At 42.4% G+C, this 24,555-nt stretch overlaps 1 protein-coding gene and 1 long non-coding RNA gene across 13 annotated transcripts; one reads left to right on the top strand and one right to left on the bottom strand.

Moving 5' to 3' along the window:
* Window positions 1-1,599: 1,599 nt before the first annotated feature.
* Window positions 1,600-23,270, bottom strand: LOC133569450 (protein 4.1-like). 11 transcript variants are annotated; one of them, XM_061921797.1, is made up of 27 exons: window positions 23,220-23,270; window positions 21,810-21,874; window positions 21,571-21,747; window positions 21,342-21,446; window positions 21,235-21,277; window positions 16,400-16,475; window positions 16,211-16,332; window positions 16,056-16,152; window positions 11,848-11,935; window positions 11,035-11,079; window positions 8,611-8,763; window positions 8,456-8,553; window positions 8,213-8,388; window positions 7,971-8,042; window positions 7,391-7,522; window positions 7,131-7,324; window positions 6,677-6,721; window positions 6,565-6,597; window positions 6,315-6,497; window positions 5,925-6,221; window positions 5,365-5,454; window positions 4,697-5,275; window positions 3,155-3,199; window positions 2,958-3,056; window positions 2,811-2,891; window positions 2,576-2,700; window positions 1,600-2,300 (listed from the first exon to the last, which is right to left on the bottom strand). In XM_061921797.1, exons 1-26 carry the CDS (start codon window positions 23,251-23,253, stop codon window positions 2,587-2,589), a joined length of 3,243 nt encoding a protein of 1,080 aa, XP_061777781.1. In that variant the 5' UTR covers window positions 23,254-23,270; the 3' UTR covers window positions 1,600-2,300; window positions 2,576-2,586. The 11 variants fall into 11 exon arrangements, with proteins under 11 accessions (XP_061777781.1, XP_061777788.1, XP_061777782.1 ...); XM_061921804.1 differs by having other exon boundaries at window positions 5,210-5,275; XM_061921798.1 differs by lacking the exon at window positions 23,220-23,270 and adding an exon at window positions 22,752-23,194 and having other exon boundaries at window positions 21,810-21,898.
* Window positions 6,072-22,936, top strand: LOC133569452 (uncharacterized). Of its 2 annotated transcripts, none has more exons than XR_009809817.1 (3): window positions 6,072-6,515; window positions 21,265-21,507; window positions 21,579-22,936. It is a non-coding gene; the product is annotated as an uncharacterized LOC133569452 (long non-coding RNA). The 2 variants fall into 2 exon arrangements; XR_009809816.1 differs by lacking the exon at window positions 6,072-6,515 and adding an exon at window positions 13,772-14,609.
* Window positions 23,271-24,555: the final 1,285 nt, after the last annotated feature.

Raw genomic sequence — 24,555 nt, 5'->3', positions numbered from 1 at the left:
TGGAATCAGACAGTAATGATGATAACGCCCACATTTTCAAATGGAGGAGAAAAAAAAGTTGTCCTTTCTGTACAATACCACATGAAAGTGGTTGGTTTTTGGCATCTAATTCATCCAGCTTCCATACACTTTACAAGAAAAACATTGGCGGCAAATTCCGTAGCTTGCTTGATTGACATTCAATGAACTGCTGCCAGTTCATTATTATGAAAAAATGACAGAGAGGAAGGCGAGAAACACTTTTTATTTCAACAGACTTTCGCGCCGTCCCTTCCGTCAAAACTCTAAAGGCCGACTGCACATTTCCTATCTTCACAATAAAAGCCCTGCTTCATGCTGCCTGCGCTGACAAAATAAGAGTCTCGGAAAGCTGGCGTGCACAAGTGATGTGCACGCCAGCTTTCTGAGGGATCGCTTGTGCACGCCAGTTTTCCGAGACTCCGTATTTAGTTAGCGCAGGCAGCATGAAGCAGGGCTTTTATTGTGAAGATAGGAAATGTGCAGTCGGCCTTTAGAGTTTTGACGGAAGGTACGGCGCGAGAGTCTGTTGAAATAAAAAGTGTTTCTCGCCTTCCTTTTTAATAATAATGATCTTGCAGCAGCCAGCGTCATCTCACAAGACCCTTCGGTACCGTGAATGTCATTTAAGTGACGTCTTGGTGAAGATTGATGATCACTAATTTTTAGGTGTATTTTTTTTAAAAGCCTGGCTGGAGATCGACTGACACACCCCCCGCGGTCGACTGGTAGCTCGCGATCGACGTAATGGGCACCCCTGGACTGGACTCTCACTACTATGTTAGATCCACTGTGGACTGGACTCACTATTATGTTAGATCCACTATGGACTGGACACTCACTACTATGTTAGATCCACTATGGACTGGACACTCACTACTATGTTAGATCCACTATGGACTGGACTCACTATTATGTTAGATCCACTATGGACTGGACACTCACTACTATGTTAGATCCACTATGGACTGGACTCACTATTATGTTCGATCCACTATGGACTGGACACTCACTACTATTTTAGATCCACTATGGACTGGACTCACTATTATGTTAGACCCACTATGGACTGCATGGACTCTCAATATTGTTAGAGCCACTATATGGACTGGACTTTCACAATATTATGTCAGACCCACTCGATGTCCATTGCACCGGTCTCCCCAAGAGGGTGTGTGTGTGTGTGTGTGTGGGGGGGGGCAGGTTGCCCACATTTGCCATCCTCTCCAAGGTTTCTCATAGTCATTCTCATCGACATCCTACGGGGTTGTTTTTCCTTGCCCTTATGTGGGCGCTGATCTGCGGATGTCGTTGTGGCTTGTGCAGCCCTTTGAGACACTTGTGATTTACGGCTTTATAAATAAACAATTGATTATTGATTTTTAAATGCGCCAGAAAATAACCCGTTTCTTACAATGGTGCGTAAATGTGTTCTCCAGCACTGGTAATGTGGTGACATCGTTGATAGTATTTTGAGAGGTAATCTTTGAAGTCATCACTGAAAGCCTAGGTGGGAAACACACGGCCCACCCCTGCTTTCCAGTACCAAGCCATGGGCAAACAGGGGACAACCAAGACGACAACTGTCAGCCATTTTATTAAGCCACCTTCAGTCTTCCGTCGGTTTTCAGTCATTTTACACAGCAGGTGTTTAATGAACAATAAATAAGACATGTTGACGTACATAAAGTAGGCGAGTGTTACAATAATGGTTTCCATAGAGACAGAGTACAACTACACACGTTGTAATCAAAAGCAAATACAGGCTATTTCTGTACAGCAAACGGCTTCCCTTTTGGTAAATATAGATCAACATTAGCATGCTAACGCTTAGCTAACATAGCCTACGCTGGTGTGTGAATGTGAGTACGTTATATGAGCATATTTTGGTGTTCGTCAAGTAAGTCACATTAAGATCGACAAGCTTCACTAGTGACTAGCCTTATTAAGCTAGCTAAATAATTTAGCGTCAAAGCCCTTTATTAAATATTGTGGCACGTCTTACCATGGCTGCTGTGTGTTGTAGCCTGTCTCCAGGATGAAATAAGACAATAAACCAAGTGTTAGCCGCTATACGGTGTTGGCAATCATGCTACCTACACTTCAGCTATGAGCAAAAACTACGGCGGGTCAGGTTGTCTGCTTTGCTTCCAGAACGTGAGGTGAAAATGGAGCGCTAAAGTTCATTGCATTCTATTTGGTTACATGTTTATCTCGTGAATCCGCAGCTTCTCTTATGTGTTTGCTGGCTCCGACTCCCCACAACGCAGCCTTTAAGCGTCCTGAAAGAGACAGAAAGAAATGTCAGAAATGCTAGTGGGCTAATTAGCATCGTTTCGACAAGCTGTGTTAGCAAAGGCTAGCTTATTCCGGTCACGGGTTTTCTTGAGAGTTTTTAAGTTGAATTCTCTTTAATTTCTCGCAACATTTTTCCTCCCAGTGTTTTCGGGAGGTGACCGTGAAAAGGTGCTAGCAGATGTTAGCATAGCCCTTGTAGTTTGAAGTCTTCCATGCATTAGCCAATCAGCCTCCTTTGACCTTTTTTTTTTTTTTTTACCTGCGATGGCCCTAATCAATCAAACGATCATCGGGGTCAACCTCTGTTTCTTTATGGATGACGACCCGCGTGACGGACAGCTCGGGGTGCTGCCGCCGGGCCTCGCTGAGCGCCTCCGCCAGTGCCTTGAAGACACACGTTTACATGTCTGACCAGGTCTAAGCAGTGCTTGGTGCGTCCTCTTTTCACTTCTCTTGGTCCAGGAAAGTTTTCATTGAGAGTCTTGATTGATTACCTGATCGTGGTCCATTTCGGTGTCTCCGGAAATGACAATCCTCTTCTCGATCCTCGTTTCTGACATTCCCCGATTCACCATCTGAAGACCAAGACCAAATATTTAATCCAGAGTCTATCTTTCTTATTGTTATTTTTGTATTATTGCCTTGGTGATGTGAGTGGTGCTGGTTGTGGTGGACGTCTCTGCAGTGAAGGTCTGGGAACTCAGCAGCAGACCAGCGGGACGATCAGAGTCCGCCAGCCTCTGAAACAAGTGGATTTCAGACATTTGACATAAGAGACTCTGTTTGTCTGCTGACTTTCCTGATAAAGAAGACCACATGTGATAACAAGGTTACTCACCCCTGGAGCTTCGTACGTCAAAGTCTTCCTCAACACAGGAACCACCTGACCAAGACCAAAATGACAACATGTCAACAGAATGTGTATTTAGAAGACTTTCAATCGGACTTCACTGGGACAGGGTTTACTAGAACACAGTTATTTAAGACAGGTTGCATTCGGAGTAGTGTCACTGGAACAGGGGGTCACAGGGTCAGGATGCATTGTGTCTAGTTTGACTACGACCAATTTCAGATTTGGGAATGGTTTCACTGGAGGATCGGTTTTATATGGTCTAGTTTCCCTGTAACAGGATTCACAAGGACAACATTTACCTGGACTGTTTTTGTTTTTTTTAAGCCAGGAATGGTTTCACTGGAACAGGAATCACTAATATTGGTTTGTTCTGAGTTCACTGGAGACAGGTTTCACCTGGGGGGTTTTGCTGGGTCAGCTTTTATTTAGACTGGGAATGATTTTAAAGGGACTGGTTTCACTGGGGCAGGATCCACAGAACCAGGATTCACTGGGAATGGTTCCGCTGGAACACGTTTGACCAGGTGTAGTTTCACTGGGACAGGATTCACAAGAACTGGTTTACTTAAATTGGTTTCAGAGGAAATGAATCACTGGGGTTGGTTTTAATTTATACTGGGTTTACTGAAGACACTCCAGCACCCCCCGCGAACCCGAGAGGGACAAGCGGTAGGAAAATGGATGGATGTATGGTTGTTTTTATTGGTGACTGGTTTCACAGAGACTTGATTTGCTTGGCCAGGTTTTATGTAGACTGGTTTCACTGGGACACATTCCTTTTGGATTAGTGCACAAGGAATGTATTCATTTGAAATTGTTTGACTGGAACAGGATTTCCAAGGCCATGCTTCACTGGGACTGGTCTTACTGAAACATGACTTACAAGGCCCAAATTCACTGGGGCTAGTTAGACTGGAGTAGGATTTACAATACTAGAAATTCAGTGGGATTGGTTTTAATGGAACCGGATTTACAGGGCCAGGATTCACTGGCAATGGTATGACTGGAACAGTATTGACAAGGCACAGACTCACTTGAATTGATTTGACTTGAACAGGATTTACAAGCTTGGGATTTAATAGGACTTGTTTTACTGGAACTGGATGTAGATGGCAAAGATTTACTGGGACTGGACTGACAAGAACATGATTTACAAAAAAGGATTCACTGGGAATGGATTAACTGGGACATGATTTACAGGGCCAGGATTTGCCGAGACCGGTATGACTGGAACAGGATTTACAAGGAAAGGATTCAGTGGGACTGGTTTGACTGGAACCGGATATACAATGCCAGGATTCAGTGGGATTGGTTTGACTGGAACAGGATTTACAATGCCAGGATTCAGTGGAATGGGTTTGACTGGAACAGGATTTACAGGAACAGGGTTTATAAGGCCAGGATTCACTGGGAATGGTATGACTGGAACATCATTCACAGGGACTGATTTGACTGGAACAGTATTTACAGAGCCAGGATTTAGAGGGAATGGTTTCCTTCAGGACTAGTTTGACATTCAGTTGTTACCTCTTGCAGAGTCTGACCATCCTTATCTTGGTCAGCTGGGTAGTAAAGATGCTTCTCACTCATGGAACAAGGGCTTCGTTGAGAGGTGGGGGAAGGGGAGTTTTTTCCAGTCCTCCATCCAACTTCGTCCACTTCAGAGTCCTCCCCGGAGTCCTCGTCACCATGGTAACGTAGTGATAGACTTGTAGTTGGCCGGGTGCCAAGCACGGAACAGGGCCTCATGGTGGGACTGTAGCTTGCAGTGATGCTATCTGGATTAGAGATGCTAGCCATGGGGCTTTGAGACTCTCTGACTGCTGTGTCCATGGCCTCTTCTACAACCGATCGAGCTAAGACGCTGATAGCATCTTGGCTAGTCTGGCTAAGGTCGTCGTCACTCGCCTGACTGTCGTCACTAACATCGCTGTAGTTCAAATCATCACCGGCATCGTCAGCGTGCCTAACTGAAGCCCCCCCCGGTGGTGGGGGTGGGGGATCAGAAGGAGGTGGACCAATAAAACCTCTCGTCACTACCTGGTGCTGCTCCGCCGTTGGCTCCTCCTCTGACGCCATCATAATGGTCTCCACCCTTTCCGAGGTCTGAAAGAGGAAATTAACATGTATGAAGGGCGGGGCCAAGCAGTATGAGGGGCCAGGGAGACAGATTGAAGGGGTAATATAACGAGCACCTTGAGCAGGTTGTGTTCCATGAAGGCTTTTTGTTCTCTGGCCGACCTCAGCAAAGCCGTCAGCTCGGGAGACATTCCGGTTATAGGAGGCTGCACAAAATATCAATAACAATTGACTAAATTGTCTTCAATAATGCTTCAGCCAAGGGGAAGGGGTCAAACGTAATCATGCTTGTGTTGCCGCCAAAGCAAAACGTTGAGGTTACTCTTCCTGTTACTGCTGTCTGGAATACTGAGGATTCTGGGTTATGTGCGAGGTTAACAGGAAGTGATGAAGATGGAAAGGCGGCACAGGGGTTGGCAAACAGAAACAAGCCCCTTCCTCGCAGCAATGAACTCAAAAAGCTAAGGACAGCCATTTTCACTGGAGAAGCAGCAGGAAAAAAATAGCGCTTAAAAACACGGAGCCCTCCGCCCCCGTCTCCATTCTGCCCCCAACTGGACACATGTTGCCACAACACTCAATTGCGGCAAGCAGCCATGTTGTTGTTAGCATAGACGCAAAGTGACGGATGGGGAGCAGCGCGTTAGTGTCGGCATGACAACCACAAGCAGCGTACCGCCATTAATGGTGACTTCTTGCTGGTCAGGTTACTCAGTACAGGGGCGGGGCTTCCTCCCACAAAAAGAGGGGCTTCCCCACCAATTGTTCCGCTGTGACCCACGGGGAGTCGAGGCTCCGCCTTATAACTACTCAGTCCCCCAGTGATGACATCGTCACCCCTCGCTCTCATCACTATAACATCGTTCGTTATGGCGACAACACTGCCGGAAGTGGTGTCATAACTCCGCCCCAGAGTGATGCTCTTCCCTTTGATTGGCTGTAGCGGTTCACGCTTTACAGTGGCCCCACCCTCCTGGGGCCGCACACACACAAACACACATACACACGCATTGAATAACCAATCACAGAAAAGTTCAACTTTCCGTGACCACAAATTAATTCTTACCTCCTCTGCTTCTAGAGGCTCAATCATCGGCGAGTCGTCCGCCCGTCGAACAGGTGACGCCGCAAGACGTTTTTCCCACTCGGTCAGTCCTCCTGCTGTCCCCCCTCCCTCCAGGAAGGAACGCCTGAGATCGCTGATGGTGCTTGGAGGTTTCTCAACCTTTTCCGGACTGGCCAGAACTTCCTGGAGGCGAAGTTCCAGGTGAGTGAAACCAGTCAACACAAATTTAATTCAAAATGCCAGAATTTACCTGATCACTTTTAAGGTCTTCTTCCTGTTCAGACTGATGGAGAAGAACATGGTTGATGTTGCCTCCCACAAGTCAGTGAAATTATTATTAATATTTCTATTATGATCATCACCTCAGTAGCTGTCAGGTCTCCGTCCACAGTCTCTGTCAGCTCTGTCTGCAATCACAAAGCAAACACAATCTTTGTCAAAACATGCACCAACACTGTGTTTCAAGGACTCTGACAAAAACACCACATGGTCGTGCTGTTAAAAAACCCTTAAGTGATTTGCCTGGAATTTTTTAACACAGCTCTACAAAACAACCATTGTAACTTTGCAGTGTTTGTCCAATTTCAAAAACATGGCCGCTATCAGGCAGGGGCACCTCATTAATTGTCAGAAAGTAATTGCGCATTTATCTAATAATCATGAAACTTGACATGTACGCTAGCATATTATCCAGGGCAATTTAACCACAACCCTTAGGTGGCACCACTAATGTCATTTAGCTTGCTAGCATGGTTACGCAAATGTCATTGAGCTCGGCCAACACACACATCAATAGAACAAGAGATAAATACACACATGTTTTAGATTGTCATCCAGTTGCTCGGGAGTCAGAGGACTTTGGGAGGCCTCTGTTACTTTCGTTGTCTCCTCGTCATCCTGCTGCTGCACCTCCTGCTCCGCCACCTCCTTGTCCACCTCCTTGTCTACCTCCTTCTCCGCCTCATGCTCCGCCTCTTGCTCCGCCTCCATGCTGTCCTGCACCTCCTCGACTGCAAAAACACAAATACACGATGGACACGAGCGAAGACTTAAACTTGTCTCCCAGTCGTACTCACCTGGTCTAAAAGCTCTCGTCTGATTGGTTACTTCATCCATCTGCTCCTCCATCCTCTTCTCAGGTGTCACCGTGGTAATGAGGTCACTAGCGGTGATGGTTTTAGACACTGCGTACAGTCCAGTGCCCATGTCTGAACACACAGAGACGCACAATTAGCTGTAGCAGCGGTTTTTATAGTAAAATGGCGTGTGTCAACTCGGCCAATCAGAGTTCAGGACACATGCATTGCAGGCAAGGCAGCAGCCAATCAGCTTTAGCCCGATCAGGTCTTGCAGAGAATTGGTCACATTGATAAAACAATAAATGAAAGCATTTCCCATAACCCCGCCTCCAAAAAGTGTTTCTTATTTTAGGGACTTCAAAGCCTCTTTCATCGCATTGGAGCGTAAAAGAGAATCCACTTTTGGCTTTTACACCGATCCCGGCAGTGTAAAAGGGGCTCATGTCAGAAGGAGGCGTGGCCACCTGAGAAATCCAACACAGTGGGTTTCCTACAGCCAACCAGAAGCCGGACAAGGAAAAGCCAATCACAGGCCAGTACTTGAGTACTGTTACTTGATTGACAGATGAACTTCTACCTGTTTGTGAGCTTCCATTGGCTGTGATGGCTGGAGAGCCATTGAGAGAGGATGGGGGCGTGTCACTCGGAGCTGAGGACCAATCAAAACTTTGGTCACTGACATGTATAAAAAAAAAAAAGATTCCCAAAAAAGCCTGAACCCTGAACATGAACGCTGCAGCTTGGTTGGAAAACGTGGATCCCTAAACCTGAACAAAACGTGGACTGAAGGATGAAATCCATCAGGATGAGGATCTGTACCTCCATCCAGGCTGCGACTCAGCAGGTTCCTCTTGCTGATGCACCGCGGGAAATTGGGAGCCGGTCTGGAGATCTGAGAGCTGGCTCTGCGACTCTGGATCTGTGTACGACCGCTGTAGCGGAACTTGGAACCGAGGGTGAGAAAACGCTTTGGAGGTTCTTCCGGAGAGACTAGCCTATGAAAGAAGAAGAGTAGGTCGGCTGAGTGGCGGACATTTCAAACGGTGAAGAAGATGGACGCACCTGAAGAAGGAGTGATGCTCCACACAAACTTTCCACAATCTCTTAGCTGCTCGGTGGTTCAGCAGCTTAAAACCAATTGTCGATTCAAACTGGTCAAACTAGAGAAAAACAAGTTAAAGAACGTTCAGTCAGAGCTCTTTTTTTGTGGTGTCTACCTCTCCAGGCCGTATCTTGATGTAGAAGTTGTTCCTTTTGTAGGAGATCTTTAGGATCTTTGGCCACGAAAACCGGTTGATCCTCAGCCGGTCCCTGTAGACCAGCAGGCCGCTACTGCACACGCCCAGCATGATGGCCACGCCCTCTGAGTCCTACACATATACAAAGACAATGCGGTTGTTAAGGACCTCTACAGTAGTTGGTCCCGTGTGCACAAGTCCCCATAAATACAGCAAAGTAACGACGACAAGACAAAGAAGGGTGGGCGATACTAAGAATTTTGGTATCCATACGATACCAAATAACTCCAGGCTAGTATCACCAATACCGATACTGATACCGATACTTTTGGCTTTAAAAGATCACTGATTCATTTTGTGAATTTGCTATGCGTTAGTTACTTATGATTATGAAAACAAGATTTTATGCAAGAAAAAGTGTGTTAAACTACAACAGTATAAAATTATGTAATACCGTGGAACCTCAATTTACATTCTTAATTGGTTCTTGAACTGGGTTTGTAAATAGAAGAAGAGCAAATTTCTCCATAAGAAACAATGTAAAAATAAATAATAGGTTCCAGCCTTGAATAAAGCACATATTTTAGTAAAAATGTGTACACTTTGAACACAATATGAAGCACTATACTGTACTATATATGAAACATACACAACAAGGAGGTGACGGATCAACTTTTCATTTAATAACAAAGCCAAAACAACCACAACTAGCTGAGCTGTCCTCGTTCCAGCCGCTCTGTCAACAAGCACACACACACTGCGGTGTGTGAGGTGCAATCACAGTTTGAAATTTACAGTTTAACAGCCAATCGCTACAATGATAAGGAATACAAAAAAAATCTATTTTACCTTGTCGGTTAATGTTACTGGCGTGCAGCAGAAGGGATAGGGAGGACAACACTGTGGATACTTCTTGAGTATTTCAAACCACACATCACTTGTTCATTGCTTTTTAGACTCCTATTGAGAGAGCAAAACTGCTAGAAAACGGCTGTAAAAAACTAAACAACACATAAAAGCATGCGAAGTAGCAGCACCTAGAACGGAAGCTAATGACAGTAGCATCACTGAGATCAATCAGCCCGCCAACAATAGCTGTGCTGCTGGGCACAAAATGGCCGTGCTGCGATCCCCTCAACATGTGGATGAAACGCTTGTACACTTAGACAAGGTTCGCACCATACTTGCCAACCCTTCCGGTAGACTCCCGAAATTCAGCGCCTCTCCCGAAAACCTCCCAGGACAAATTTTCAGGCGGACCTGAGTGAGGACAGCCTGTTTTCAGGCCCGCTGTCGAACAATATAAACAGTGTCTCTGCCCAATGACGTTATAACTGTAGAATGATCGAGGGCGAGTTCTTTGTTTCTTATGAGGGTTTATTGTTTGGCAGTTTCATTAACGTCCTCCCAGCGCGGTAACAACACATAACAACAGCAGTCACATTTTCGTCTACCGTAAAGCAGTTCGTCTGCCATAAACAGCAATGTTAAATGGGTTGTACTTGTATAGCGCTTTTCTACCTTCAAGGTACTCAAAGCGCTTTGACACTACTTCCACATTTACCCATTCACACACACATTCATACACTGATGGAGGGAGCTGCCATGCAAGGCGCCAACCAGCACCCATCAGGAGCAAGGGTGAAGTGTCTTGCTCAGGACACAACGGACGTGACGAGGTTGGTACTAGGTGGGATTTGAACCAGGGACCCTCGGGTTGCGCACGGCCAATCTCCCACTGCACCACGCCGCCCCATTCCATGTTGCGACACTCTTAAACAGGACAATACTGCCATCTACTGTACATGCATATGGTTAGAAAAATAGTGACAGAGAATAGAACAAGGATGGACAATTCAACCCTTAACTCAACAATGAGTAGATGAGTATTGTGTGTGTGTGGGTGTATATGTGTAAATAAATGAACACTGAAATTCAAGTATTTCTTTTTATGTATATATATATATAAATACTTGACTAGCTATATATATATATATATATATATATATATATATACACTGTATACATGAAATACTTGACTTGGTGAATTGTAGCTGTAAATACAGTATACTCCTCCCCTCTTAACCATGCCCCTCACCCCCCACCTCCCGAAATCGGAGGTCTCAAGGTTGGCAAGTATGGTTCGCACACCAAAGCAATTTAAAAATTCATACAATAAGAGGTTCGTAATTTGAGGTTCCACTGTATTAATAAAACATTCCCCTTATACTGTTTTCCTGTACATGTAGTTGCTGGATGTATAGACAAGAAATTGCAACAAAAGTATCGATTCCATCACGCTAGTATCAATCTGATACCCACCTTGGTATCGATAACATGGATATTCAGATCGATACGCCCACCCCTAACACAAAAGACCAGACAGACAGCACGCCGTCTTACCTCGGAGGGACCAGAAGACAAGCAATCAAAGCGGCTTCCTACCATCTAGTTCATTCAAAGCAAACAAACGAAAAAAAAGACAGGAAAAATAAAAACTTGTCTAAATCACCAAGAGACACAGAAGACATCAAAATACCATCATTTAGTCTGCGTTAAAGACAGAAATAAGTTTCGACCAAAGGCAAAAATGTTTAAAAAAATATATACATGTATATACACATTAGTACTTCAATGTTTGCTGCAATAGTCCGCTGTGCTTCAAAAATAGAAACAGGCATTTTCTCTGCACTTTTGTATAGCTGTGCTCATGTTGAAAACATTGAAATACCCTAAAATTGCATGGACATATTATTCTGGGAACCAGCGTCGACTGCAGTGGACATTTGTCTTTTTGTTTTAGTTACAAATTTCAGGAAAAAATTGTCCTGTAATGCAAAATATAAAAGTCCGCTACAGAGGACGCCAGTTCTCAGGAGGATATTGTGTTGTTTTTCAAAATACTATGAAAGTTAGTATCCAAATTATACATTAAGATATGTTACTTTCATTTTTTTCTAATCAGTTTGCTGGCTTCACAGGGACAAACTGAAGCGGACATGAGTGGAAAAATCAGTGGAATGAGAACACGCACGCACACACAAACAAATGTGATCGACCACAGACAGGAAGTGGGTCACGCATCGGCGAATGTTGCCCATATTTGGCTTTCCCTCTTTTGCGGAGGATTTCATCCAGCAAACCAACAATTAAAAGAACCACCGATTCTGCACTTCAAACTAAAAATGTAATGTGTGTGTGTGTGTGTGTTTTTACCCTGGCGTGATGAAGGTCAACTCCATACATAGAAAGTTTCTTCACGTTTTCTAGGAAGTGCATCTCAGCTTCAGCTGGTGTAATTCCTCTGGACACACATTCAAAGAAAGAACCTCAAAACCACAAAGTGAAACCGAACATACGGTGGTACCCCATCTTAAAAGTGTTTTCTCTTGGTAAATTGCTATGCTTTATGTTGGAAGCAAACAGTGTGTAGAGTTACATTTGTACAGAGTGTATAGGGTGTACAATATAGAGTGTACACTGTTCTCTTCCACACCTTTCTTTGCACTTCTATATTTTTTATATTTTTATATATTTTTATACAATGTTTTCTTGCATGCACACATCGCACTGTATGGAATGGCCTCAATCTCGTTACCCTGCGTAATGACAATAAAGCTGATTCTGATTCTGATTCGAGTTTGAAGCCTCCCTGCCATTAGTTGGCCGTTAATGTCCCGGGGAACCCTGTGAGATCCTACCAAACAATCTGGTCTTATTTGCTAGCATTAGTTTATAGCGAGAGATCGACATTAAACTTTGTTTTCCAACCATGGGAAGGAAGAAAGTGAGTGTGAAGGACAGTCCTGAAAAGAAGAAGAAGAGGATATTTATTGAATCTAGGGCTGGGCGATACCTTTTAATATCTCGATATATATCTCGATATTTTGCCTTAGCCTTGAATTAACACCTGATGCATATAATCACAGCAGTATGATGATTCCATGTGTCTACATTAAAAAATTCTTGTTCATACTGCACCACTATATGCTCATTTTAAACTTTCATGCAGAGAGGGAACTCACAATTAAGTCAATTTAGCAAAAGTGTATTTATTAAACAGTTATTAAGCAGTGACACAAACATTCATGTCATTTCAAAACAGAAAGTGCAAGATTGTCAGAGACATTTTAAAACAAGCTATTAGTGCACTTTTGTGCTTGATGTCACGGAGATATCATATCAAAACTACACTAAATTAAAATGCACTTTTTTTACAGAACGCAACTACAATAGTTTAAAACAAATAAGGTGCACTTTTGTGCATGATGTCACATAAGATATTTCAATAACTGTTAAATAAAAATGAGCTGCATAATATGAAATCAAATGGTTTATGTCATTCGCTATGTGGTAGGTTCCTGCGGACGTTATCTCCTTCTGTTGTTGACTAGTTTTTTCATATGGTGTTGATCTGGAAATGGTTGCTTCGGCATTTTGTGGGTGTGGCACCGAACGGAGATGTTGACATGCGGAGTTTCAAGCACTCTTCATTCTCTAGTGGGTGATTTTTAAAATGATGCTACAAATTAGCAGTAGATGCTACTTTTTGTAGCAACACTTTTGCCGCATACTTCCCGCTTGAAGCCAAACCACTGCCAGACGATGGACCCTGTGCTGTTTTTTCTTAGGAATTAATTCTTCGCCTATAACAATCCGGATGGTTATTTTCCTCTTTGTTCCGGAGGACACCACGTCCACAGTTTCCAAATATAATTTGAAATGTGGACTCGTCAGACCACAGAACACTTTTCCACTTTGCATCAGTCCATCTTAGATGAGCTCGGGCCCAGCGAAGCCGGCGGCGTTCCTGGGTGCTGTTGATAAATGGCTTTCGCTTTGCATAGTAGAGTTTTAGATTGCACTTTCAGATGTAGCGACCAACTGTAGTTACTGACAGTGGTTTTATGAAGTGTTCCTGAGCCCATGTGGTGATATGCTTTACACACTGATGTCGTTTTTTGATGCAGTACCGCCTGAGGGCTCAAAGGTCCGTAATATCATTGCTTACATGCAGTGATTTCTCCATATTCTCTGAACTTTTTGGTGATTTTACGGACCGTAGATGGTAAAATCCCTAAATTCCTTGCAATACCTCGTTGAGAAATGTTGTTCTAAAACTGTTGGACAATTTGCTTACAAAGTGGTGACCCTCGCCCCATCCTTATTCGTCAATTACTCAGCATTTCATGAAAGCTGCTTTTATACCCAGAGGTGGGTAGTAACGCGCTACATTTACTCCGTTACATTTACTTGAGTAACTTTTGGGATAAATTGTACTTCTACGAGTAGTTTTTATGCAACATACTTTTACTTTTACTTGAGTATATTTATAGAGAAGAAACGCTACTTTTACTCCGTTCCATTTATCTACATTCAGCTCGCTACTCGCTACTTTTTTTTTAATCGATCTATTAATGTTTGTTTTGGTTAATGACAGAGCTTCAAAGTAGAATCTACGCATGCCTGCGTTTCACCAATCACATGCAGTCACTGGTGACGTTGGACCAATCAAACAGAGCCAGGCGGTCACATGACCCGACTTAAACAAGTTAAAAAACTATTTAGTGGTCAATTGTACGGATTATGTACTGTACTGTGCAATCTAATAATAAAAGTTTCAATCAATCAAAAGTGTAAAGGAAAAAAGACACTTTTTATTTCAACCGTACTTCCCGTCAAAAGCCTAAAGACTGATCGCACAGTTCCTGTCTTCACAATAACAGTGCCGCTCCATCGCGCCTGCGCTAACAAAATAAGAGTCTCCGAAAGCCAGCGCAAACAAGCTAGCAAGACACGGAGTTTGCCGCCAATGTATTTCTTGTAAAGTGTATAAAAACGAATATGGAAGCTGGACAAATAAGATGCCAAAAACCAACGACTTTCATGTGGTGTTAGACAGAAAAGAGGAACTTTTTTTCTCCTCCATTTGAAAACGTGAACGTCTGATTCCAATCATTGCAAGTCATCAGAATCAGGTAATACACCAACTTATATTCTTGTCTTCATGAAAGATAGGAATCTATATGTTAAACATGCATGTATATTCATTAAAACACCTTTAACATGTCAACAAAAACGGCAAAATAGATAAATATAAATTATATACTGTATATATATATATATATATATATATATATATATATATATATATATATATATATATATGTATATATATATATATATATATATATATAAATATATATATATATATTTAATAAATATATATATATACATATATATGTATATATATATATGATATGTGTGTATGTATATGATGTGTGTGTATGTATGATATGTGTGTGTATGTATATGTATATATGAGGTAGATCACCTCGACTTGGTCATTTACTAAGTAATTGATAAACGTTGAAAAACTTATTGTGGTGTTACCATTTAGTGGTCAATTGTACGGAATATGTACTGTACTGTGCAATCTACTAATACATGTTTTAATCAATCAATCAAATCAATGAATGCCTACTGAGGCTATGGTGCTGTTAAGTTATTGTGGCTCAATGTGCCATTTTTTGAATTTTATTTTAATGTACTATTATTTAATATATATTATTGTTTTAGTTGCTTAAGAGATATTCCTGGCTCTGAATTTGTTCATTGCTATTTTTATGTTTTTGTGCATTATTTTTTGCCGTAATCAGGTTACTCATCAGTTACTCAGTACTTGAGTAGTTTTTTCACAACATACTTTTTACTTTTACTCAAGTAAATATTTGGGTGACTACTCCTTACTTTTACTTGAGTAATAAATCTCTAAAGTAACTGTACTCTTACTTGAGTACAATTTCTGGCTACTCTACCCACCTCTGTTTATACCCAATCATGGCACCCACCTGGTCCCAATTAGCCTGCACACCTGTGGGACGTTCTAAATAAGTGTTTGATGACCATTCCTCAACTTAATCCGTGTTTATTGCCACCTTTCACAAACTTCTTTAACACGTGTTGCTGGCATCAGATTCTAAAGTTAATGATTATTTGCAAAAAAAAAAGTTAATCAGTTTAAACATCAAATATATTGTCTTTGTTGCATATTCAACTGAATATGGGTTGAAAATGATTTGCAAATCATTGTATTCCGTTTATATTTACATCTAACACAATTTCCCAACTCATATGGAAACGAGATTTGTACAATATTTTCGTCTTGAAAGACATGCTATATGTTAAAAGTATCAAGCACCAATTAAATTGACTACAATATTTTAATGTGAGACTTTGATTTAAGATACAAGTGTTTTGACTTGAGAGCTCCGCCACAGAAACAGTCAAGCTTGTAAGTTGAGGTACCACTGTATTGGTTTTGACACATGTGCAGAACACACATTTCCATTGCAGAGCACGCTGGTTTTGAGCAGGCGACAATAAAAAAAATACATTGAGTGAAATGGAATCAAGAAAAAAACCTGTAACTTTTGTGGAGCTCCATGATCTTCTCCTCCATCTGCTTGCTTTGGTTGGGAGCAAAACAAAGTTCGCTCACGTAATCCGAGCCACATTCATCTGCAAGAAAAACCGTGTGAGTCGTGGTTTGAGGGAATTCTTAAGACAAGGGAAGTACCTGGATCGTAGTCCCCCAGCTCTGACTGGATGGTGTAGGAGCCGAGGACGGTGTGAGTTGCGAAGGAACACGGAAGGCGACCGGACACGATATCCTGTCTAAGCTGCAGACACAGGAAGTACCTTTGGAGGACATGAATAAAAAACATTCACTTTGAGAGAGTTTTGATTGGCAGCTGGATGAACCTACCTGGAGATGTCCTCAGACAGCTGGGTGGGGTTCGGCGGGTAAAACTTGACGTTGAAGTAGAAGTGCCAGGGGACACCTGCAACAACAGTAAAAGGTTGAGTGCACACTGGAAGAGGTGGGCCTGCTCCTGGCATTATTGCTCATGCACAAGCACCGTATCGACAAACCATACAAGTAATGCAATTGCTCCTTCTGCCGTTTTTTAAGAAGAAGCCGCTCTTTGCATGATAGGCATGATCGAAATAATCCACAAGTCAAACCCCACGGTGCCTCGTTGTCACATGCAACATATATGAATCATATAATTAATGCAATCATTCCTCCTGCTGAACAGTTGGTAATAACATCAGCCACATTGCATAGTAGAAATGAATAGAAAGAGTCAGATTGATGCAGAAAAACAAAATCTAGTGTTTCGCTCACAAACCAGCACAGGCATGTGTTTAATGACAAATGCGAGCACCCCTGCTGCCAGTTATTAATGATAACCTCTGCCTTAGATACAAGAACTGAATGGGATGACTCAAAATAACCCGCAAAGTCAACGGTGCCTTGCTCACTAACACGTCATGCTGAGCACAAACATGTGCAATATAGACATATGTCATGACCAATGCAAATACTCCTGCTGCCAGTTATTAATGATAACCTTAGCCTTTCATTCTACGATTGGGTATAAAAAGACTCAAAATAATCTGCCAAGTCCCAAGTGCTTACATTGCTCCCCCTGCCAGCTATTAATGATAAACCACGTCTTTAATACTAGAATTGAATAGGAAGACTCCAAATAATTTTCAAATTCAGAATCCAAGGTGCCTCGCTCAGACACCAGTTTATGCACGCATCACATATATAATTCGATGCTCCCCCTCCCCCTGCCAGTTATTAATGAGAACCTCTACCTTGCATACAAGAACTGAATAAAATAATATACAAAAACAGAGTCCTGCTCACATTTGGGCACATGCATGCAACATATATATATATATCCATCCATTTTCTACCGCTTATTCCCTTTTGGGGTCGCGGGGGGCGCTGGCGCCTATCTCAGCTACAATCGGGCGGAAGGCGGGGTACACCCTGGACAAGTCGCCACCTCATTGCAGGGCCAACACAGATAGACAGACAACATTCACACTCACATTCACACACTAGGGCCAATTTAGTGTTGCCAATCATGTTGCATGTCTTTGGAAGTGGGAGGAAGCCGGAGTACCCGGAGGGAACCCACGCATTCACGGGGAGAACATGCAAACTCCACACAGAAAGATCCCGAGCCTGGATTTGAACCCAGGACTGCAGGACCTTCGTATTGTGAGGCAGACGCACTAACCCCTCTTCCACCGTGAAGCCTCATATATATATATTGAAAAAAAAAAAAAAAAAAAAAAAAAATATATATATATATATATATATATATATATATATATATGTATATATACAAACTAGTATCTTATACTAGAATTGAGTAGGAAGACTCTAAACAATTGCAAAGTAAAAGTCCAATGTGCCCTCCTCACCCAGCAGTTCATGCAAACATATGTATAAATTCAAAACTCAGCCCTGCCAGTTCTTAATAATAACTTCCTTGCATATAACAACAAAATGGAGAGACTCAAACTAATATCTAAAGACAAGGTCTACTATGCCTTGCTCACACATGAGCACATGAACGCAGCATATACAAAATTCCATAGCTCCCCCCAGCCAGTTATTAATGGTAACTTCCACCTTGCATACAAGAATTGAATAGAAAGACTGATATAAATGATAACCTGCGTCTTTCACACTAGTATTAAGTAGGAAAACCAAAAACAATTGCTAAATCCACAGTGCATTGCTCACACACAAGGACATCTATCATATCACGCATCGCAACGGTAATACGATAGACCTAGTGCTTGTCAGGGGTATCACCGTTTCCAAAGTTACGATACTCCCGTATACTAAAGTATTGTCCGATCATTACCTTATAAAATTCGAGGTTCAGACGCATGTTCGTCAAACTAATAATAATAATAACTGCTATAGCAGCCGCAACATTAATACAGCCACAACGACAACTCTTGCTGACCTACTGCCCTCGGTAATGGCACCATTCCCAAAGTATGTGGGCTCTATTGATAACCTCACTAACAACTTCAACGACGCCCTGCGCGAAACCATTGATAACATAGCACCGCTAAAGTTAAAAAAGGCTCCAAAAAAGCGCACCCCGTGGTTTACAGAAGAAACTAGAGCTCAGAAATTATTACGTAGAAAGCTGGAACGCAAATGGCGCACGACTAAATTTGAGGTGCACCATCAAGCATGGAGTGATGGTTTAATAACTTATAAACGCATGCTTACCTTAGCTAAAGCTAAATATTACTCAAATCTCATCCACCGTAATAAAAACGATCCTAAATTTTTGTTTAGTACGGTAGCATCGCTAACCCAACAAGGGACCCCTTCCAGTAGCTCAACCCACTCAGCTGATGACTTTATGCAATTCTTTAGTAAGAAAATTGAAGTCATTAGAAAGGAGATTAAAGACAATGCGTCCCAGCTACAACGGGGTTCTATTAACACTGACACGATTGTATATACGGCGGATACTGCCCTCCAAAATAGTTTCTCTCGTTTTGAGGAAATAACATTAGAGGAATTGTTACAACGTGTAAATGGAATAAAACAAACAACATGTTTACTTGACCCTCTTCCTGGGAAACTGATCAAGGAGCTCTTTGTATTATTAGGTCCATCAGTGCTAAATATTATAAACTTATCACTCTCCTCGGGCACTGTTCCCCTAGCATTCAAAAAAGCGGTTATTCATCCTCTTCTTAAAAGACCTAACCTCGATCCTGACCTCATGGTAAACTACCGACCGGTGTCTCACCTTCCCTTTATTTCAAAAATCCTTGAAAAAATTGTTGCGGAGCAGTTAAATGAACACTTAGCGTCTAACAATCTATGTGAAACCTTTCAATCCGGTTTCAGGGCAAATCACTCCACGGAGACAGCCCTCGCAAAAATGACTAATGATCTATTGCTAACGATGGATTCTGATGCGTCATCTATGTTGCTGCTCCTCGATCTTAGCGCTGCTTTCGATACCGTCGATCATAATATTTTATTAGAACGTATCAAAACACGAATTGGTATGTCAGACTTAGCCCTGTCTTGGTTTAACTCTTATCTTACTGATAGGATGCAGTGTGTCTCCCATAACAATGTGACCTCGGACTACGTTAAGGTAACGTGTGGAGTTCCCCAGGGTTCGGTCCTTGGCCCTTCACTCTTCAGCATCTACATGCTGCCGCTAGGTGACATCATACGCAAATACGGTATTAGCTTTCACTGTTATGCTGATGACACCCAACTCTACATGCCCCTAAAGCTGACCAACACGCCGGATTGTAGTCAGCTGGAGGCGTGTCTTAATGAAATTAAACAATCGATGTCCGCTAACTTTTTGCAACTCAACGCCAAAAAAACGGAAATGCTGATTATCGGTCCTGCTAGACACCGAACTCTATTTAATAATACAACTCTAACATTTGACAACCAAACAATTAAACAAGGCGACACGGTAAAGAATCTGGGTATTATCTTCGACCCAACTCTCTCCTTTGAGGCACACATTAAAAGCGTTACTAAAACGGCCTTCTTTCATCTCCGTAACATCGCTAAAATTCGCTCCATTCTGTCCACTATTGACGCTGAGATCATTATCCATGCGTTTGTTACGTCTCGCCTCGACTACTGTAACGTATTATTTTCGGGTCTCCCCATGTCTAGCATTAAAAGATTACAGTTGGTACAAAATGCGGCTGCTAGACTTTTGACAAGAACAAGAAAGTTTGATCACATTACGCCTGTACTGGCTCACCTGTGACTTTAAGGTTTTACTACTTACGTATAAAATACTACACGGTCTAGCTCCATCCTATCTTGCCGATTGTATTGTACCATATGTCCCGGCAAGAAATCTGCGTTCAAAGGACTCCGGCTTATTAGTGATTCCCAAAGCTCAAAAAAAGTCTGCGGGCTATAGAGCGTTTTCCGTTCGGGCTCCAGTACTCTGGAATACCCTCCCGGTAACAGTTCGCGATGCCACCTCAGTAGAAGCTTTTAAGTCTCACCTTAAAACTCATTTGTATACTCTAGCCTTTAAATAGACTCCCTTTTTAGACCAGTTGATCTGCCGTTTCTTTTCTTTTTCTTCTATGTCCCACTCTCCCTTGTGGAGGGGGTCCGGTCCGATCCGGTGGCCATGTACTGCTCGCCTGTGTATCGGCTGGGGACATCTCTGCGCTGCTGATCCGCCTCCGCTTGGGATGGTTTCCTGCTGGCTCCGCTGTGAACGGGACTCTCGCTGCTGTGTTGGATCCGCTTTGGACTGGACTCTCGCGACTGTGTTGGATCCATTGTGGATTGAACTTTCACAGTATCATGTTAGACCCGCTCGACATCCATTGCTTTCCTCCTCTCTAAGGTTCTCATAGTCATCATTGTCACCGACGTCCCACTGGGTCATTATTGTCACCGATATCCCACTGGGTGTGAGTTTTCCTTGCCCTTATGTGGGCCTACCGAGGATGTCGTGGTGGTCTGTGCAGCCCTTTGAGACACTAGTGATTTAGGGCTATATAAGTAAACATTGATTGATTGATTGATATATATAATTCCATCGTTCCCCCACCAGTTATCAATGATAACCTCTGTCTTGTTTACTAGAATTGAGTAGGAAGACGTGAAACATGCTCAAAGTCCTATTTACTAATGATAAGCTCAACAACAACCCAAAGTAAGTCAGGACAGTTGCAAGACATTGTTGGATAGTCACTGACCTCTGACCTGTTTCTTCATCTCCTTCCCAGGATCCAACCAGTTCTGCAAGACACACAAAGGTTAAAGGTCGTAGATCTGACACGGATATAGAAGTGATAGAAGCGACCTTGTTGTTGTCGGCGTCTCTGAAGGACAGGGCGAAGTAGTCCCTCTCCAGCAGGTTGACGTGCTCGCAGACCTTCTCGAACAGCTGAAGACCGCGAGCTCGTTTCTGCAACAATGACAATGAAGTCTTTGACTTGTTAAGAGGCTCATTGTACATGCGCTCATTGGTAATGTGCTCATTGTTCATGTTCTCACAGTGCATGTGCTCACGTGTCAACTAGCGGTCTCACCTCCACAGTGCACGTAAACAGAGAGCCGTCCAGCAGGGTGACTTTGGCCTGCATAGTTCTGAAGTTCAGAGGGTTCCTGACTGGGGATGGAGCGACTCGACTGCCCGGGGACAGGTGACCAATTGACTTGTCGGCCAATAAGCTGCCTTTGTACTGGGATGCCCCGCCCTCCCCTACCTAAGCAGGAAATTAAGTCATGCTTCTGCTGCGCTGATGATGTTTAAAAGTTCCCTTGTTACCTGAATGGGTGTGGAATGGGCGGCGGCTTCAGGGAGGGATTCCGCCTCCTGCGGCTCGCTCTGCTCTGTCGTCATGGCGATAAGTTGACCTTAAAGTACAATTTGGACTGAACTGGTGCGGCGGTTCAGAATCATTCCAACTGTTGAATATATTTTTTTTAAAATTATAAATAAAGGGTATTTTGTTTGACAGGCTGTCGATCCTTTGACCCGGCCAGCTGTCATGTGAGGGTTGCCGTGGTAACAGTAGAGCCAGAGAGAGAGAGATTATGGGTAAGAGAATGTGATCTGGTTTTGAGTGTGATGATGTGGGTCAGTGTGTGTGTGTGTGTGTGTGTGTGTGTAGTGAGGGGGTTACAACTGGGTAAATATTGATGATATTCACAATATTGAAAAAACATGTGTAATATCGGGAACGCCAGTATAATCACTCACAATATATTGTGTATTATATGAATAACATAAATAAAGTATAATATAGTGCAGTGAGCTGGAATACATTAATAATTCACTTTATGTTCAGATGAAAGTGATCAATCAATGTCAGAAAAAATATCATAATGGGCACAGACTTAATTAAAGAAGCTGAACCAAAATAACAAGTTAGTGATTCCATATAATTTGAAAAATTCATGCAAATTGTATTTTGAATGCTGAGCTTAGAAAAAGTGTTAATGTTTTTGGAACAATTCCCATTGATTTGGTTGATGATTCCATGCATGAGTTCCAATGTGCTAAAACACTGCTAGTGCTCCCATCCTGCAGCAGGAAACACCCCACCGCAGCAACGCACGCACACACGCACATCCCAGCTGCAGCATGATCATGCAAAACTGTCCTCTCGCCAAGTATTACGATCATCATCAATAATCCTCATTATGACTTCATGCATTTGCCATTCATCAGTAATGTCTTCCAATAAATCATGGGTCTTTTCTTTACCTGTCCTGTTGCGGGACGCTCGCGCTCTTCCTCGCTGTTACGGCCAAGGTTTTTTTTTGTTTTTTTTACGACGTCATTTCACTGACGCAATGACGTCATGACGCATGGGACGGCAGGGGGCGTTAAATCCTAAATGAAAAATGAATCCAGCGGCTTTTTAAACAAAACATTTAGGGGTGGAAAAGTAAGGGTAATAAGATATTTAGTTTTATATTTTTAATTCGATATTTAGTTCATGTAGCATTTTTATTCCCCATCACTTTGAAGCAACTTCATGCAGATGTGTGTGCTTGTGTGTTACTCACCAGGTTATTGAAGTAAACAGAAAGTGATGGATTCATGCACAAAAAGAAAAATAAGTCACACAATCATCACTTAATGTGATATTTGTTGTTTCTGTAAAATGTTGCAAAAGTAGTACTATTTATCAACGTCACTACCGACCCTAACTAGTACATGTGACCTTACCTGATTGCAGGTCGACAGACGCTCGTCTCCTCATTGCGTCCCTTATGTGTGCCAGCGTGTGTGTTGTTTGGATGGATTATTGCCTTTCACTGTGACAGGTCAGGCCCCGCCCCCTCGCACACACAGATTACTCCCCCCCAGATGTAAATCACTGTGCTTCCATCCTGATGCATTCAAGCTGCCTTTGATGACTACTATTATTCTCAGAAGGGTATCGATTTAGTGGCTTGTCTGTGTGATTGGTTGACAGATGTAAAGGGGTCAAAGGTCACGCCCCAATACGCGTGTGCATTCTCTCTACAAGCCTTAATTTCAATCATGTTTATTGAATAAACACTTTCTCATTGATCTGCCATGTGATTCATGTGTCAGCTGCATGGCAACTTTAGGAATAGTTGTGAAAAAAACAAACCTGTAAACAACTAACATTTTTGTTGCAGATTTCAAGAATGTCTGAACCCTTTGGGGAAAAAAACAGGAACTTTTCTATGAGCACAAAGAAGATTTAGAAAGTCAGGACTACATTTTCTGCAACAATATTTTTTAGATCTTTTTTCCTCCACCAACAGTCATTTTGACACTTACATGTCCCATGTAACCAACGTACCACATCATTCTTTTGGTTTTTTTTAGTGGTTAATTTATTAATATTATTATTGAAAGGAATGTAAAATTATATAACATACATGCAAAGAACTCGGCAACTCTATCTAATAGACACGCCCCTTCAAGTAATATACTTCTTTTGATGTGACCTCTGTTTACAGTCTGTCATGTCAAAAAACATACCTTCTAGCTATCCTGTCATCCGTCCATTTTCTACCGCTCATTACCTTTGGGGTCTCGGGAGGCTGGAGCCTATCTCAGCTACAATCAGGCAGAAGGCGGCGTACATCCTGGACAAGTCGCCACCTCATCGCAGGGCCAACACAGATAGACAGACAACATTCACACACTAGGGCAGGGGTAGGGAACCTATGGCTCTAGAGCCAAATGTGGCTCTTTTGTTGACTGCATCTGGCTCTCAGGTAAATCTTAGTTGACATTGTTTAACACGATAAATAAATAATAAATACACTGGTAATCACAATGTTAAAAATAATGTTCAATTTATAAAACATTCTCATGCATCCATCGTTTTCTACCGCACCTGTTCAAGAAGTTGCATAAATGGGAAGAATGATTTTAATTTATTATTGGTTAGCTTCAGAATAAACATGTTATTACAACGAATGAGATACCTATTATACTCTAAAAATGTTGGTCTTACTTAAAAATGCATGCATTTAGTTGTATTCAGTGTTAAAAAATATTATATGGCTATCAGGGAAATAAA

The sequence above is a fragment of the Nerophis ophidion genome, linkage group LG15, assembly GCF_033978795.1.
Source record: "Nerophis ophidion isolate RoL-2023_Sa linkage group LG15, RoL_Noph_v1.0, whole genome shotgun sequence".
NCBI classification, from domain to species: domain Eukaryota; kingdom Metazoa; phylum Chordata; class Actinopteri; order Syngnathiformes; family Syngnathidae; genus Nerophis; species Nerophis ophidion.
Note: the sequence above shows the minus strand (reverse complement) of the source record. Positions and strands in the feature narration are given on the sequence as shown.

Bases quoted from the DNA above. Each gene is read 5' to 3' on its own strand.
- LOC133569450 (XM_061921797.1), bottom strand. From the start codon at position 23,253: ATGAGGAGACGAGCGTCTGTCGACCTGCAATCAG. The intron at 6,598-6,676 runs GTGATGATCATA...CTTCTCCATCAG, and splicing joins GAGACCTGACAGCTACTGAG to TCTGAACAGGAAGAAGACCT. The intron at 2,701-2,810 runs GTAATCAATCAA...TGTGTCTTCAAG, and splicing joins CCGAAATGGACCACGATCAG to GCACTGGCGGAGGCGCTCAG.